The sequence below is a fragment of the Leptodactylus fuscus genome, chromosome 3, assembly GCF_031893055.1.
Source record: "Leptodactylus fuscus isolate aLepFus1 chromosome 3, aLepFus1.hap2, whole genome shotgun sequence".
Classification (NCBI taxonomy): Eukaryota; Metazoa; Chordata; class Amphibia; order Anura; family Leptodactylidae; genus Leptodactylus; species Leptodactylus fuscus.
The window spans coordinates 172039194-172054560 of NC_134267.1; the positions used below are offsets into that span (position 1 = coordinate 172039194).

Here is a 15367-nt window from a genome sequence, read left to right on the forward strand (position 1 = left end):
AAATTGCCTGCTATACCAAAGCCTGCTACAAACCACATACATGCAATACATTTCTGGTCTTCTAATTCATCTTCCTCATCTTTCTTGACTGGTAGAGAATGAGAATTGATTACTTTGTTTTGCACTGAACCAGCCTGGCATCATTTTCAGTGTTGACTTTGAGCATGAAATCCAATTGGCTTGTTGAGCAATCATTCTCTAGCAGTCCTGCTCTGCTTTCTGTATTCCTTATAACTGTTCTTATAACCAGTGCCCTGTACTTTAACTCTTTCCTTGCTGTTGGGAAGTATTGGAAAGGAATGGGGCAGGCAGGGGAATTGAACACATTACCTCCTGATTACTGTAGGTGGAGCCAAGCTACCTATGGCATCTTACTTACTTGTGCATGGATTGGTGGAGAAGAGGATTTTGAAAACGCTCATTACAGGTAAGTGAGAATGCTGCAAAGTTATATGTAATGCTACATGGATGCGCTAAAATGGTCCACTGCCCCTTTTCAGTTGCTATATTCTTTAGAGTCAGGTTGGAACATAAAAGCAAAATAGGAGAAAAGTAGACAGGCCCAAGGAGGTGCTTATTCTATTATTTTCTTCTTCTAATTTCTTTGTAAAAGAAATTTGCAGAAAGGTTTGGTGTGCTTCCCAATAAATACCAATCAAGCTGAACCCTTACTGCAGTGGAGAGGAGACATTAGGGCTGTACTGACATGTGACAGCCATATCCAATCAATAGCAGTGAGACACAGGATTATTGGCTCTGCAGTGGTGGAGCATTTGAAGGGTTAAGTGGGTTTCATTATTATTGTTGTTTATTTATATAGCACCATTAATTCCATGGTGCTTTACATTTGGGGGTTTACATACAATACACAAAATATACAGGTAGATATAATACTAACAATGACCAACTGGCACAGTGGGGTAGAGGGCCCTGCCCGCAAGGGCTTACAATCTATGGGTTTCATGTTTGTTGCTTTAAAGTATAAGTAGCTGTCAGTTTTAAAGGGATGTTCTGGGTTAAAAATATTGCTGATCCTAAGAATAAATATGAGATCTATGGTGGGCCAACACCCAGCACGCCCACCATTCAGCTTTACAAAGAATCAGATACACAGTGAATGGAGCAAAAGGCAGACAACTCTGTTTTCTTTGTAGTGTCTGAACTTTTATAATTGAATGTTAACTGAACAGAAGTAACGTGGTCTGGCCAGTGCATAGAGAACAAAGCTACCCGCTTCTTACTCCATTCTCTGTGTATTGATGCTGAGTACTGCTAAATAGTGGAGGAGCAGGGTGTTTAAACCCACCCGAACTCATATTGAGATGATCATAGGGAGACTATCTCAATTACTCATGGAAAACATATATTGGTCCTTCTATGAATAAAATACTTATCTTTTTATATCATTACTCGAGTGAGCGCGTTCACTTACCTACATTGGTTGAACCAATATCCTAGTATATATTGGTCCTTTGGATCAGTGACGCGCTCGCTGTGTCTAGAACAGGATCAATAATCTCTGGTTAGTAACAAATCCTGGGGGACACTAGCCATTAGGAGACTAGCCTAGTGCATTGAGCATGGGAGAGTACTCTGTAACAGAGACAGAGGGTAGCGATATCAGCTGTTCAGGTGTAGGTGGTAGCCTACTATAAATGGGCTTGCGGTGTTATCTATGCTTCTTAGTAAGCATGTGCACAGTACAAGAGAGCACTTATATCTGAAGGGGGGGGGGGGTGGTATCAGCTGTTTAGTTGGAGATAGCATATGAACAGTGCTCTAAACCCTGATTGAATGGGCTAATAGTAAGCACACAATCTCAATGAATTGGGACTTTGTGTATGTCTCAAGTTTAGATCACACTGAGATAATCATGGATATCGCAACACTCCAGTGTTTTGGGGTTTTTTACACGCAGCATTTACACAGTCTCTCACATCTGCCTCTTCCCAGAGCATAATTATTCACAATTGTTCATGTGTATTATTAATACAACAAAGGTTTGTTAAAGTCCTGTGGTGTGGTATCTATCAGGTTTCTACCTGAGGAACCATATGGCGAAACGTGTGGAGGAGATATTGGTTATTAAAACCTACACTTTGTACTTGATACTAATTGTTTACAGACAGTTTACTGAATTATAATAACATCTAGAATACAATTCCACATCTTATGGTCTGGCTAATCCTCTGTATGTCTTTGAACTATAGGAATTTATTACTAACCAGAGATGATTGATCCTGTTCTAGACACAGTGAATGTTTCACTGATCTAAAGGACCAGTGTTTTTCCATGAGTAGTTGAGCTCTTCATTTTAATGAATGCCTAGTAAAAGTTATGTTTTAACTTAAAGGGGTTGGCCACTTTCAGACCAATATTGACAAACAAATGTACAATAAAAATATATACAATTTTCCAATATACTTTCTGTATCAATTCCTCACGGTGTTCTAGATTTCGGCTTGCTGTCATTCATTCTGTTACTTCTAGAGGATAAAACTCTGACCATGGTCATGTGATTTACGGTCCATGGTCATGTGATGAGCACACAGGTGCACAGCTGATTACCAGGCAGATGTCTGATTACTGGGCAGTGACTAACGAGCGACACCTGTTTGCTCATCACATGACCATGGACCGTAAATCACATGACCATGGTCAGACTTTTATCCTCTAGGAGTAACAGAATAAATGACAGCAAGCAGAAATCTAGAAAACTGTGAGGAATTGATACAGAAAGTATATTGGAAAATTGTATATCTTTTTTATTGTACATTTGTTTGTCAATATTGGTCTGAAAGTGGCCAACCCCTTTAAGTTAAAACATAACTTTTACTAGGCATTCATTAAAATGAAGAGCTCAACTACTCATGGAAAAACATAGTCTGAAAGTGGCCAACCCCTTTAAGTATTACTCCTCCAGTGATTCAACCTATCTTTCATAGCAAGAGATGAACTTTTGATAAAATGCTTGGGTCATGGTGAGTGCCCCTTGAATAACATCAGTGACCAGTAGGGGATTATTCTTCTCTTAGACTTTCACACAATATGTACTTCTACTTACCCTGAAGGATTTTATACTGCACAATCTGCAATATATTCTCCAGTATTATATCACATCCGTATATTTCCCCTTACACTTTGTCACCTTGGAGCTGAATTAATTCAAGGTATTTTACTGACCTACATAATTACAGATCCAATCTTAAAAAGGAAGCTTTTTCTTAAACTGTTCCCTTTTGGCCACTAAGAAAATGAATAATTTACATCCAGCCAAACTGAACTTACATTGACATGCTCACCCATTTTAATCAGTTTATGATATTATATATTCCAAGTCTGGACTATTCTTTTCCCCATTGTATGAAAATGAACAGAAATGTACTGCGTAAGCAAGAATTATAAGAGATAGTGCATTCCCCACCCCCACCCATGTATAGATAGATCTGCTGAAAAAAAACTTAAGGTGCTTTGTGCATAATGTCGTTTCTGTGATGATTGAAAACGGCATATATCATGGTAGGTACCATAAATGATTACTGTAGAAGTTCATGTTTTTTTGGCGCGATTGGCTGAACATCTGATGTGTATGAGGGGCCTTTTGATTGAGGGCTCCTAATGGCAGATGCCGCAGAGAGATGGATAGGACAGTTCGATTACAACTTGTCTGATCCATCTGTTCTCAGTGGAGATGCACGAGGATCAGATGTGTTTAGCAACAGTTCTCTTTCCATCCAGAACACATGTATGCTCAGATGAAGAGTTATACGGAAGGGGGGAGGTAATATAGAAATGGAAAAACTGTTGGCTGAACAAGCACATAACTAACAGATGTCTAATGTGTATGACCAGCCTTGGCCTACATGTACACGAATCATAGGTCTGTGAGAAAACGGCACAGACAGCGCATGGCCTTCCAGGTCTGATACATTTCATTCATGAGCCTGGCCACAAAATGGATAGGAATAGGACATGTCCTGGGTTTTGCCCACGGCCCCCTACACAGACCAGTGATAACACATGGTAATGTGTATGAGGCCATAAGAAAACTATGGGTCTGTTTGCAATAATAAAAGCAGCCCTGCCCTGTGAACATCTGTGTCATGGTTTTCATTTCTTATCTGTAATGGGCTCTCTCAATTGATGGCATTGGCACCCAGCAGACCTTATTGACTGGCAGAAGAATTTGTGAGAGTTACACTGCAATATGGGGATACCCTCCAATGTCCTGCATTTTGATGGGAAACATAGGTTGTATTTTGCTACACTGGCTGCGATAGTGACTGATGCAGATGTGAACATATCCTACCTGTACTGTGGTGGTGATGAGTCCTGCACAAATGGTATTGACTGGAGTCCATGCTGAATGACATTTAGTTCAGAAACTGAATAATTAATACCGAAGATATAATGTTGTTTATAAAATTGCTTTCCATTATGTGGACAATGCTTCTATCAGTGTTATGGGGATGCATGAGGTGTAAAGTTTAGGGGGTACTTTTTCTTATTTTGGGAAACGCTGTGAGGTTGGCATAACCAGGGCTGTGGAGTCAGTAGGCCAAACTACGGACTGAGATTGCAGTCTTCTCCATTTTTCTACAATCCAACTCCAATTTATTCAAAATTGGCTGACAGAAGCAATAAAGCTCCATTTTATATATATATATATATATAAAAAAGCTGGTGATTGGATTTGTATAAATGTAAATATGTAACAAACTATTCCTCTAATTAATTATACAATACCAATAATTGTTTAATAAAAATAATGAATCCAGAATAGGTAACTGTCTTCCCTAGTTCTGGTCATAGCTATGGAGAAACTGGTCAGTTCTGGTTGAGGGAAGAAGACCTCTTGCTTGAAAAACATTAACCATAGGGAACACTGAGAGCCACATCTACATTTCCCCTGACATGTATTAAAAGTCTGCTGAATGTATCTCTGGAAGACTGTCTTGATGGTTTTGAAAATAAGAAGAATATAATTTGTTCTGACCAACAAGATGCGTAGGAAGTCCTACAGACCAGACAATGTTTCCTGGAAACCAATGTATGCAGGGTAACTCTTCTAAAAGTTTCTCTTTAGAAAGGAAGTGGCCCCAGAGAGTTTTTGTTTTCCCGAAGCAGAGCTACTTTGCATTTCTTTGGGCTATGTGTTACTGAGCAGTCAAATAGGTTAATAACTAGTTTTATGATAAAATATTTAGGGCGTTAGGTGCTATTTTAGGTTCCAGTTCACTTATTTTTTTTCTATTGTAACTTTTCAGGTTGGGCCGTCGGAGGAAAACTATGAAATTATGTCGTGCTCTTTCTGATCTCGTGGTGTACACAAATTCTGTGTCTGCACAGGACATAATGGATGATGGTAAAATACTGTTTAATACTACTTACAGCATATCTTCACAAGAAGGACATTGGGGGGGGAATTACCAGACCCGGGTCTGTTTATGGTACATATGGAAAATGAACACAGCCCCCGTAAAAAGTGCTTGTATAGTGTGCGATACTTTAGAAATACTCTCCTTGGGTGCTCAAGGCTTCATACCTCCCGGTCCAGGCCATATAAACAGGAAAACAAAAAATGGAAGTCGGCACTCCAATTAATATCCAAAATTTAAAATATACTTTTAATGTCCATGATTAAAATGAATTTGACAGAAACAGAAGACCAGTGCAAAAACTTGAAAAATACGAAAACAACACTTACAGCATGATGAAAAAATAGACGTGCTCAAAGCATAGATGAACCAGCGTTAGTAGCCTATGCGTTTCAGGGCTTTAGCCCCTTACTCATGGCAGAATGCAAATGAGTAAGGGGCTAAAGCCCTGAAACGCTTAGGCTACTAACGCTGGTTCATCTATGCTTTGAGCACGTCTATTTTTTCATCATGCTGTAAGTGTTGTTTTCGTATTTTTCAAGTTTTTGCACTGGTCTTCTGTTTCTGTCAAATTCATTTTAATCATGGACATTAAAAGTATATTTTAAATTTTGGATATTAATTGGAGTGCCGACTTCCATTTTTTGTTTTCCTGTTTATGGTACAGTTGAGTGGAATATTCTGTTCAGAATCAGCAAAGCTAAGCTTGGATGGGTAATAGAAATCGTTTGAGATTTCTGGAAGGAAGTCTAGTAAAGTTTAATGTTCTTTTTAATGCTCGGTAATTAGTTTTCTCAATCAAGGTTTGTAGTCCTTGAGAATCTTCACAAAAGCACAGTGATCCGTATGATGCCTTAATGTTCTTTGATATAGACTTATTTCTTTGTTCTCAGGACATGTTATTTTTTCAGTATTGGAGACTAAAGGATAAGACATTAGGTCTTAAGCTGTGTGTATATTCTATGTATGTCACTCCTTTACAGAAAAAATGTTAGATTGACATAAAATTCAAAGTATTACTAGATTTTAAAGTTTGTTAAAGGGATATGCTCAACTCACCTGTTCACCATCTTGCTGGCTGTGTGCTCTGTTTACTTCCTGGTTTTCTTGGTGAATTGGTGGGCGGGGTTTCACTTGCTGTCTCCCAGACAAAGCCAGTTCTGCTAGCTCTCTTAATAGCAGTACATGTTTGCAGTCAGTAATGAGGGATGGTTGTAAATAAATTAGGACAGTATCACTGGAAGATGCACAATATGAAGCAGGTGTAGCAGAGCTGGATTTGATAGTGATGAGAATCCCAAACTTACATGCTACAGGACCGAGTCAGTTTGCAATAAACTCCGTTTTAGGTCTGTGTTTACATACAGAGGTAACAGACTCCCTGTCTCAGCCCTTATCAGCAAAATTCAATTAGCAGACTGATAACTGGAAGAATGATAGGTGATTCCTCAGGCAAGTCCGACTGGAGTGGAGGGGTAGGGAGTAATCGCGCACACCAAAGTATGATCTTGAACAGTTTATTAAACACGATGCATTTTAGGCACCTGCCCTTTCTCAAGTGTGATACAAACTATAAAAAGAATAGTCCAATATGGTAGCAACATATTAAAATCAATCAATATATACAAATTTCCATAGTCAGCCAATGTGATCATACAAAAACATATAGATATTGACACATGCAATAAAGGCTTCAATATTACCAACAAAGGGCTAGTTCACACGTGGGCAAAGGGGAGGTTTTTGACAGCGGAATTAGCTTCAAAAACCTCTCCTTTAACATGGTGGTCTATGTAGACCACTAGCTTTTTTTTTCCTCCTAGCGTTTTCCGCCTGAAGAAGCGACATGACCTTTCTTCAGGCGGAAAACGCCTGAAGAATTGCATAGAAGTGAATGGGAGGCGAAAACCGCGCGGTAAAAAACCGCGCGGTTTTTTGCACACAAAACCGCGCGGTTTTCGCCTGCAGTTTCTATAGCACATATAGGAAAAAAAAACCCTAGCGAAAACCGCTAGCGAAAACCGCGTCAAAAACCTCGTCAAAAACCGCGTGGAATGCAAAAAACAGCGTCAAAAAAACTCCTCGAGGTTTTTTACCTCGCACAAATAAGCTAGGCGGTTTTCACGTGTGAACTGACCCAAATAGTTTAAAAGATGTTTGGCTAATCACAATAATATTTACTCTTAAACCAAATGATCCTGAGTAAAGCAGAATACAGAATACAGTGCTGTAGCAAAAGGTGCTTACTAATCAAAATAGTATTTACTATTAAACCAAAAAGGGCCGGGGTACAATAAAAAAAAAAAAAAAACGTGCTGTAGTAGAGCTTCTTATGGTTCTTACCTGTGTAGCAGTGAATACCAGTATGTTGCTTCGCTTCTGCGTTTCCACCTGGCATCCACAATGCGCAAGTGAACACTATACGCTTGCTTGTAAACTTAATGCTAGGAGAATTATATTAGCGTGTGTCTGATAGCAAACTGCTTTCTGAGAATTAAAGTTATGTTACTAGTTTTGAGTTCATTAGAAGACTAGGTTATCAATAAATAAATACCGTATTTTTCGGACTATAAGACGCACTTTTTTCCCCCCAAATTTCGGAGGAAAATGAGGGTGCCTCTTATAGTCCGAATGTGGGGGGAGGAGCGGATTTACAGCATGGCCGCGCTACTGCCACCGCTGGTTTTCTGCAGCGGCAGGAGCGTGACAATACTGCAGGCCCCGGCAGCTAAGACACTCCCTGACACGCTCCTGCCGCTGAAGAAAACCAGCGGTGGCAGTAGCGCGGCCATGCTGCAAATCCGCTCCTCCTCCGCAGGTCCCGGCAGTCAGTTAGCCCCGGGGCCGGTCCCCACCGGCCCCATACCTTTAGTGATGCAGGCCGGCTCCTGCACAGCGAGGCCGCAGGAGCCGACCTGTTCCGATGACAGCTGGGAGCCTAATGAAGGCTCCCAGGCCTGTCATAGATATAATAAAATAGTAAAAAAATAAAAAAAAAACCACTTAAAAAAAATATAATAAAAAATTAAATAAAAGTTCACCTCCTTTCCCTAGAATACATATAAAAGTATAACATTACTGTGAAACATACACATTAGGTATCCCTGTGTCTGAAAATGCCCGGTCTACTAATATTTTTATGTACAGTGAACGTCAAAATCAAAAGTGCTAAACCGCTGGGTTTTTCTCTCTGTTTTGTCTCTGAATTAAATAAAAGGTGATCTAAGCAATAAACATTTCCCAAAATGGTATATCTAAAAAGTACACCTGGCCCCACAAAAAAAAAAAACGCCCTATACATCCCCGTACAGCTGCAGGGTCACCTGTCAATGTGGTCTTGCAGCTGTTCCAAAACTACAACTCCCATATATTAAATATTTTACCATTTTTTGCCTGAAAATTTTTTTTTCCCTATTTTTCTCCTCTAAAACCTGGGTGCGTCTTATAGTCCAGTGCGTCTTATAGTCCGAAAAATACGGTAAGTATTTATAAGGTTTATATATAAGTGTATATTTATTTATTGATAACCTAGTCTTCTAATGAACTCAAAACTAGTAACATGCAACCACCCAAATGGTGAAATGGTTTCTTCAAGTGCCAGCAGGAGATGCATGTGTGTATGTTTGTGTGTGTGTGTGTGTGTGTGTGTGTGTGTATATATATATATATATATATGTGTACACCTACACATAACAAAAATGCTCTTTCTGTATAAAGAAAACAAACACACAGAAAAAGTTTGCTCCAAATTTTTTTGACTGTCAGCGCTGGCTGAAGAATAACAGTAAGTGTATAATATGGCGGAGGTTGTAGAAAGTTGGTAAATGTTTATCAGCCTGGTTGGAAAAGGAGCTGCTTTTCTTGGTGCTGCTGAAAGAGAACAAAGGTGGCATTTTGCTAGAGAAACGTCTGTTTCCCATAATTGGGTTAGCTCTGCGCTGTGAGATAAGCTTGTGTTATTTTTAATGATAATTCTTCTTTAATGATAGGAATGATGTTTCCATACCGTTTAACCACTAGAGCTGCTATAAAGACATCACTTGCAATTCAAACCATTATTTGTTTTTTCTTGTGGAAATATGCAAATTGGACATTTTCATTCATTTTTTTTTATCAGCTGTTTCTTGGTACACATGAGGAATAAGTGCAACTGTGTCTTGCAATATAATTATATACCCATCAGCCAAAACATCATAAGCACTGACAGGTGAAATGAGTAACATTGATTATCGCATTACAATGGTACCTGTCAAGTGGTGGGATATATTAGGCAGCAAGTGTATAGTTAGTTCTTGAAGATGATGTGTTGAAAGCAGCATGACAATCTGATTGACTTTGACAAGGACCAAATTGGGATGGCTGGTTGAGTGTGTCAGAGCACATCAAAATGGCAGGTCTTGTGTTTCTAGCAGGAAGGGGTTAAAATTTACCAAAAATGGTCCATGGAAGGACAGGTGATAAGTTTCTAATTGTTGGAGGACACAATCCTGGGAATTCTAAAGTCACTAGCTCAGGGACTATATTTTACAGCCTGTCCTTAGTACAGACCATCAATTATTATTATTATTTATATAGCACCATTAATTCCATGGTGCTTTACATTTGAGGGTTCACATACAGTACACAGAATATACAAACAGATATAATACTAAGAATGACCGACTGGCACAGTGGGGTAGAGGGCCCTGCCCACGAGTGCTTACAATCTATGAGGGAAGGGGGGTAGAGACAGAAGGAGAGGGGGAGACTGTTCAGATGGTGGTGAGGTTACAGTAGTGTTATTGGGGGTTGTAGGCCTTCCTGAATAGGTGAGTCTACAGGGCCTTCTTAAATCCTGTGATTGTGGGGGTCAGTCTTATGCGTCTTAGTAAGGAGCTCCAGAGTATGGGGGATGCACGAGAGATATCTTGGACAGCAGCTACAGATTACCAGGGTGGAGTGCCGTCTGTGAACATCAGGCATCACATGTCTGCAGAACATGGCCATGCGAATATAGTGTTATTCTGCTCCTGTAACATTTCTTACTCTAACACCAGAGCTTCTCTCTATATACGGTATATCCTACACATCTTACACCATCTCCTTGATAATGAGAGACACGAAGGAATAGGTAAGATCTTCCTTCAGTGATCAGCGCTAACAGCAACGGATAGGCAGGGGAAGAGTAATAAGGGTAGACTAGCTGTATAAGTCGCTCTACAAAGCTGTATACATGGCAGGGAGATGAGAGGCAGGTCAAAGAGTCTGCAAGCCCTAGTCACTGAGTATAGTACACACTGTACACTATGGGGAAGATTTATTATTGTGTCTAAAAGAGAAACTGAAGTTGTTGCCTATAGCAGCCAATCACATCACAGCTTTCATTTTGTATTTTGCCTTTAAAATCAAAGCTGCACTGTGATTGGTTGCTGAGAGCAGCAGAGGCCGTGTTTCTTTTAGGCATGTTAATTCTGCCCCAGTTAGTGCAGACTCTCTGTAGCTATGTCCCAGGTAGCGGCAATGCATTGTGGGTTTTTTCACAGCACGTTTCACAGAAAGTCTGCCGAAGTTTCCTCTGCAGTCTTTCTGCTTTAATTATGTCTATGGGGAAATCGCAGTTGTTTCTGTGGGTATAATTGACATGCTGCGATTACCAAAACCACAATGCGTGTATTTTTCCACAATGTAGAGATGGGATTCTCTAGGATCCCATCCACTTTGCTGTGACTGCAAAACTCCATGTTTTTTTCTGTGGCATTTCCATGGGCGTAAACTCCACATGGGGCCCCAGCCTCAGTGTTTTGCTACGCAGAAGAAGCGGGTTTTTTTGCCGTTACTTAAAGAGGACCTTTCACCATATCCGGGCACAGGCAGTTCTATATACTGCCAGAAAGCTGACAGTGCGCTGAGTTCAGCGCACTGTCGGCTTTCCCGATCTGTGCCCGGTGTGAAGAGCTTACGGCCCGGTACCGTAGCTCTTCTATGGTCAGAAGGGCGTTTCTGACCATTAGCCAGAGACGTCCTTCTGCCTCGCGGCGCCAATCGCGCTGTGCTGTGGAGCGGGGAGGAACACCCCCTCCCTCTGCTCACACAGCTTGTCCGTAGACGAGCATTATCAGGGACCTTTCACCAGCTTTCTGGCAGTATATAACACTGCCTGTGCCCAGATATGGTGAAAGGTCCTCTTTAATAAATTATATAGCAAACATGTCCCCAAAACTCTTCCAACATGATATTAGACACAACTATGGACATTCCACTTTAAATATTAAATCAAAACTATCCTAGTCCCTCATTGCTAAAGTATACTATATTAGATTACTAGAGATACTAAATACTAACCACTAAACTATTCATGACCATGCAGGATATTACAGGTATTACAGTATATACTAATCCCTAAATCACCCTATACAATAATGTGTGGTGTAAAACACATAAAAAGTAGTACTCATAAGAAATGAATATAATTGTGGTTAGAAAGGTGGAAGAAAGGGAATGTTAGATCACAGCCATGTGCACCATTGCACCTTGAAACTCCCCTTAAAAACCCTGCATTTTCCATGTGGACATACAGTACATGTCAAAAAGTTATGGGGCAGGTCCCAGTACCGTATGTACTCGAGTATAAGCTGAGTTTTTCAGAACAGTTTTTATATATTATATTTTTTCTGTTTTTTTTTTTTTTTTTTTTTTTTTTTTTTTTTTGGGGGGGGGGTGTCTATGACCAGAATCTCCCATAAAATATAGAATCTCCCATAAAATGGTGGGGAAAGAAAAGCTATAAAAAATCAAATGAAAGTTCAAAATCCCTCCTGTCCCTTGAATACATATAAAAGTAGAAAATGACTGTGAAACACATACACATTAGGTATCCCTATGTCTGAAAGTGCCCGGTCTACTGAATATAGGGTATCTGCAGTGCTCCTGTTCCTTCAGGAAGGGGTTAATAGGAGAACTGCAGATACCCTATATTCAGCCAGGCTGAATTCCAAGTGGGGAAAAAAAAACAGTCCTCAAGCTCAGGAAAGGGGCAGACAGACAACCAAAACTCCTCCTCCCCTTTCCCAGCATCTACTGCACCCAAAAACTCCGACCATTTTGATTTTTGAAATTTTCCAGTAGCTGCTGCATTTCCCCCCCTCGGCTTATACTCGAGTCAATAAGTTTTCCCAGTTTTTTTGTGGTAAAATTAGGGGCATCGGCTCATATTCGGGTCGGCTTATATTCGAGTATATACTCTTTAGCAAATGGCACATTAATCAACACTACTGGTATGAGTGGGTTTTTTTTTCTGAGTTTTTCACAATTTACTTATGTTTAACAAAATTTTACTTGCCAGTTTCCTGCAATGTTATTCAGTGTACAGTTTATGAGTTTAAGCTTTGCAATGTTTAGCTAGAAAGGTCAGTGCCGCTTGTCTTTGTCTGCCTTCATACGGAGATTGGCCGCGCTCATTTCATTATAATGTTTACATTTGTGTAGATTAATTTAAAGTCTTCTCAATGAAAGAAGAAGCTTTGCGGTTGTTGTGGTCGGCGGTTTTAGCTTTTATCGTAATTGCATGTTTTGCTGACAAAGATCCAAACAATGAAGCTTATCTTTTTAGGCAACACAAATGCTTGTTTTCATTTCATCCAAGCAGTCAGTTAAAAGGCTTGTACGAAACGTATCTCTTACTCGCATTTGCTGTATCCTGGGTAGACAAGCACAATATAACAATAAGTATTTGTAAATAGCACAGAAAAACAGAAAAAAGTATGATTATATATTTTTTTTTATATTCAACAGAAAAAAAATCCTTGTAACCCTATGAGTTAGTTACAGTACTTTGTTGTAAGCGTTCATTGACACTCCATAAACAAAAAAAAAATCAATTTGACCACAATGTAATCTATAGTGGGTACTATGCATTATTAGAGAGGTTATGTATTTATTATGGCCAGCCAAAAAATAAAGCAATACAGCCATGAAATTGTCAGCAAACTGCTGTTCATGGGTCTTTTGTCCTTAGGCCTGGTTCACATTTGCATTCTGTATTCCGTTTGGGGAGTCCACTTGGGGACCCCCCAAACGGAATACCTAACGCATTGACAAGAAGTGAGCTTATGAATGTACACGGACCCCATAGACTATAATGGAGTCTATGTGTTTCCCGCACGGTGTCCACACGGAACATGCAGAGAGAAAAGTACTTCATGAACTATTTTCCTCTCCCCAGGACTCATGCGGACAACATGTGGAAAACACACAGACCCCATTATTGTCTATGGGATCTGTGTGCTTTCATAAGTGGACTTTAAGAAGGCGTTTGATTCAGTATGGCACCCAGGCCTACTCCTAAAACTCCTAGAGAGTGGAATAGGAGGAAGAACGTATGACGTCATCAAGAGCTCCTACATCGGAAACCAGTGCAGTGTGAAGGTGAATGGGAAAAGGACAGCATACTTCCAACAGGCCCGAGGGGTCAGACAAGGCTGTAGCCTGAGCCCAGCGCTCTTCAACATCTACATCAATGAACTAGCTACAGCCCTGGAGGCCTCACCAACCCCAGGCCTCACCCTGAACAATTGGGAGGTGAAGTTCCTGCTATACGAGGACTACCTCCTACTCCTGTCCCCCATCGAGAAAGACCTCCAAGAAAGTCTGTCAGTGCTGGAAAATTCAGCACCACATGGGCCCTACCCATCAACCAGAAGAAGACCAAAGTCATGGTATTTCAGAAGAAGGGCCACAACAAAGCCCCCACCGCACAATTCACACTGAACGGCTCCACACTGGAGAAAACCAACAGCTACACCTACCTGGGGCTGGAGCTCAGCCAATCAGGAAGCTTCAAAGCAGCAATAGAAACCCTGAAAGCAAAAACCTGCAGAACCTTCTATGCCATCAGAAGACAACTGTACCACCTCAAACCACCAGTGAGGGTCTGGCTGAAGATATTTGACGCAGTCATTGCTCCGATCCTTCTTTATGGCAGCGAGGTTTGGGGCCTAGCGACCTACCCAGACCAGTCAAAGTGGGATTCCAGCCCAACAGAGAACTTCCACCTGGAGTTCTGCAGATACCTGCTCCATGTCCATCGCAGCACCTCCAACATGGCCTGCAGGGCTGAGCTAAGCAGACTCCCCCTATGGCTCACCATGCAGAAGAGGGCGCTATCTTTCTGGACACACATACAGGGCAGCAGTCCTGGCTCTTACCACCACCAAGCCTGGCTGAGCTACAGAGCCCCGAGAAAAACTGATACCCCCCAACCAAGCATCAGCCATCTGCCAAGTCAAAACCCCCATCATGCCCTGAACAAGGCTCAAATAAAAGAAGTCATTGAGAGAGACAGAGAGCGGTACATCGAGGAATGGAGAAGCGCAATAAATAACTCCAAGAAACTCACTGTGTACCAGTCACTGCAAAGGGACTACACCATGGCCACCTATCTGGAGAGAATACGCCACCCCAAACACAGACAGACCCTGAGCCGGTACAGACTGAGCGCCCACAACCTGGAGATGGAGACGGGGCGACACAGGCAGACGTACAAGCCACAGGAGAATAGACTGTGCCAGCACTGTGTCCAGGGGGCCCTAGAAGACGAGACCCACTTCCTGCTACACTGCACCAAATACTCAGCTGTGAGGGCCGTCTACTACCAAAGACTCTCTGCCCACATCCCAGACTTCATATCTGCAGATGAGAAGAGGAAACTCTACATCCTACTGGGAGAAGAAGAGGCCACTGTGGAGATCGCTGCCCAATATGTGTCCAGCTGTCACCAAACCAGAGGAAGATGAGACTCCACGGACTGTTATACCCCAAACCACCCACCCCACCCCACCTCCCCATATAGCGGTCACCAACTAAGAGGAAGATGAGACTCCACGGACTGTTATACCCCAAACCACCCGCCCCACCCCACCTCCCCATATAGCAGTCACCAACTAAGGGGAAGATGAGACTCCATGGACTGTTATACCCCAAATCAGCCCCCCCCATAATCTCCCCCTCGACTC

The 15367-nt window shown here is 41.3% G+C and overlaps 1 protein-coding gene across 5 annotated transcripts in view; it reads left to right on the top strand.

Annotated features, from left to right (window-relative positions):
- Positions 1-15367, top strand: part of PLCH1 (phospholipase C eta 1) — a 209383-nt gene that overhangs the window by 176452 nt on the left and 17564 nt on the right. For all 5 annotated transcript variants that reach the window (XM_075268765.1, XM_075268767.1, XM_075268764.1 and 2 more), the window contains 2 exons: positions 347-427; positions 5268-5365. In XM_075268765.1, the coding sequence (XP_075124866.1) occupies positions 347-427; positions 5268-5365 (179 nt within the window). The remainder of the gene's footprint in view (positions 1-346; positions 428-5267; positions 5366-15367) is intronic.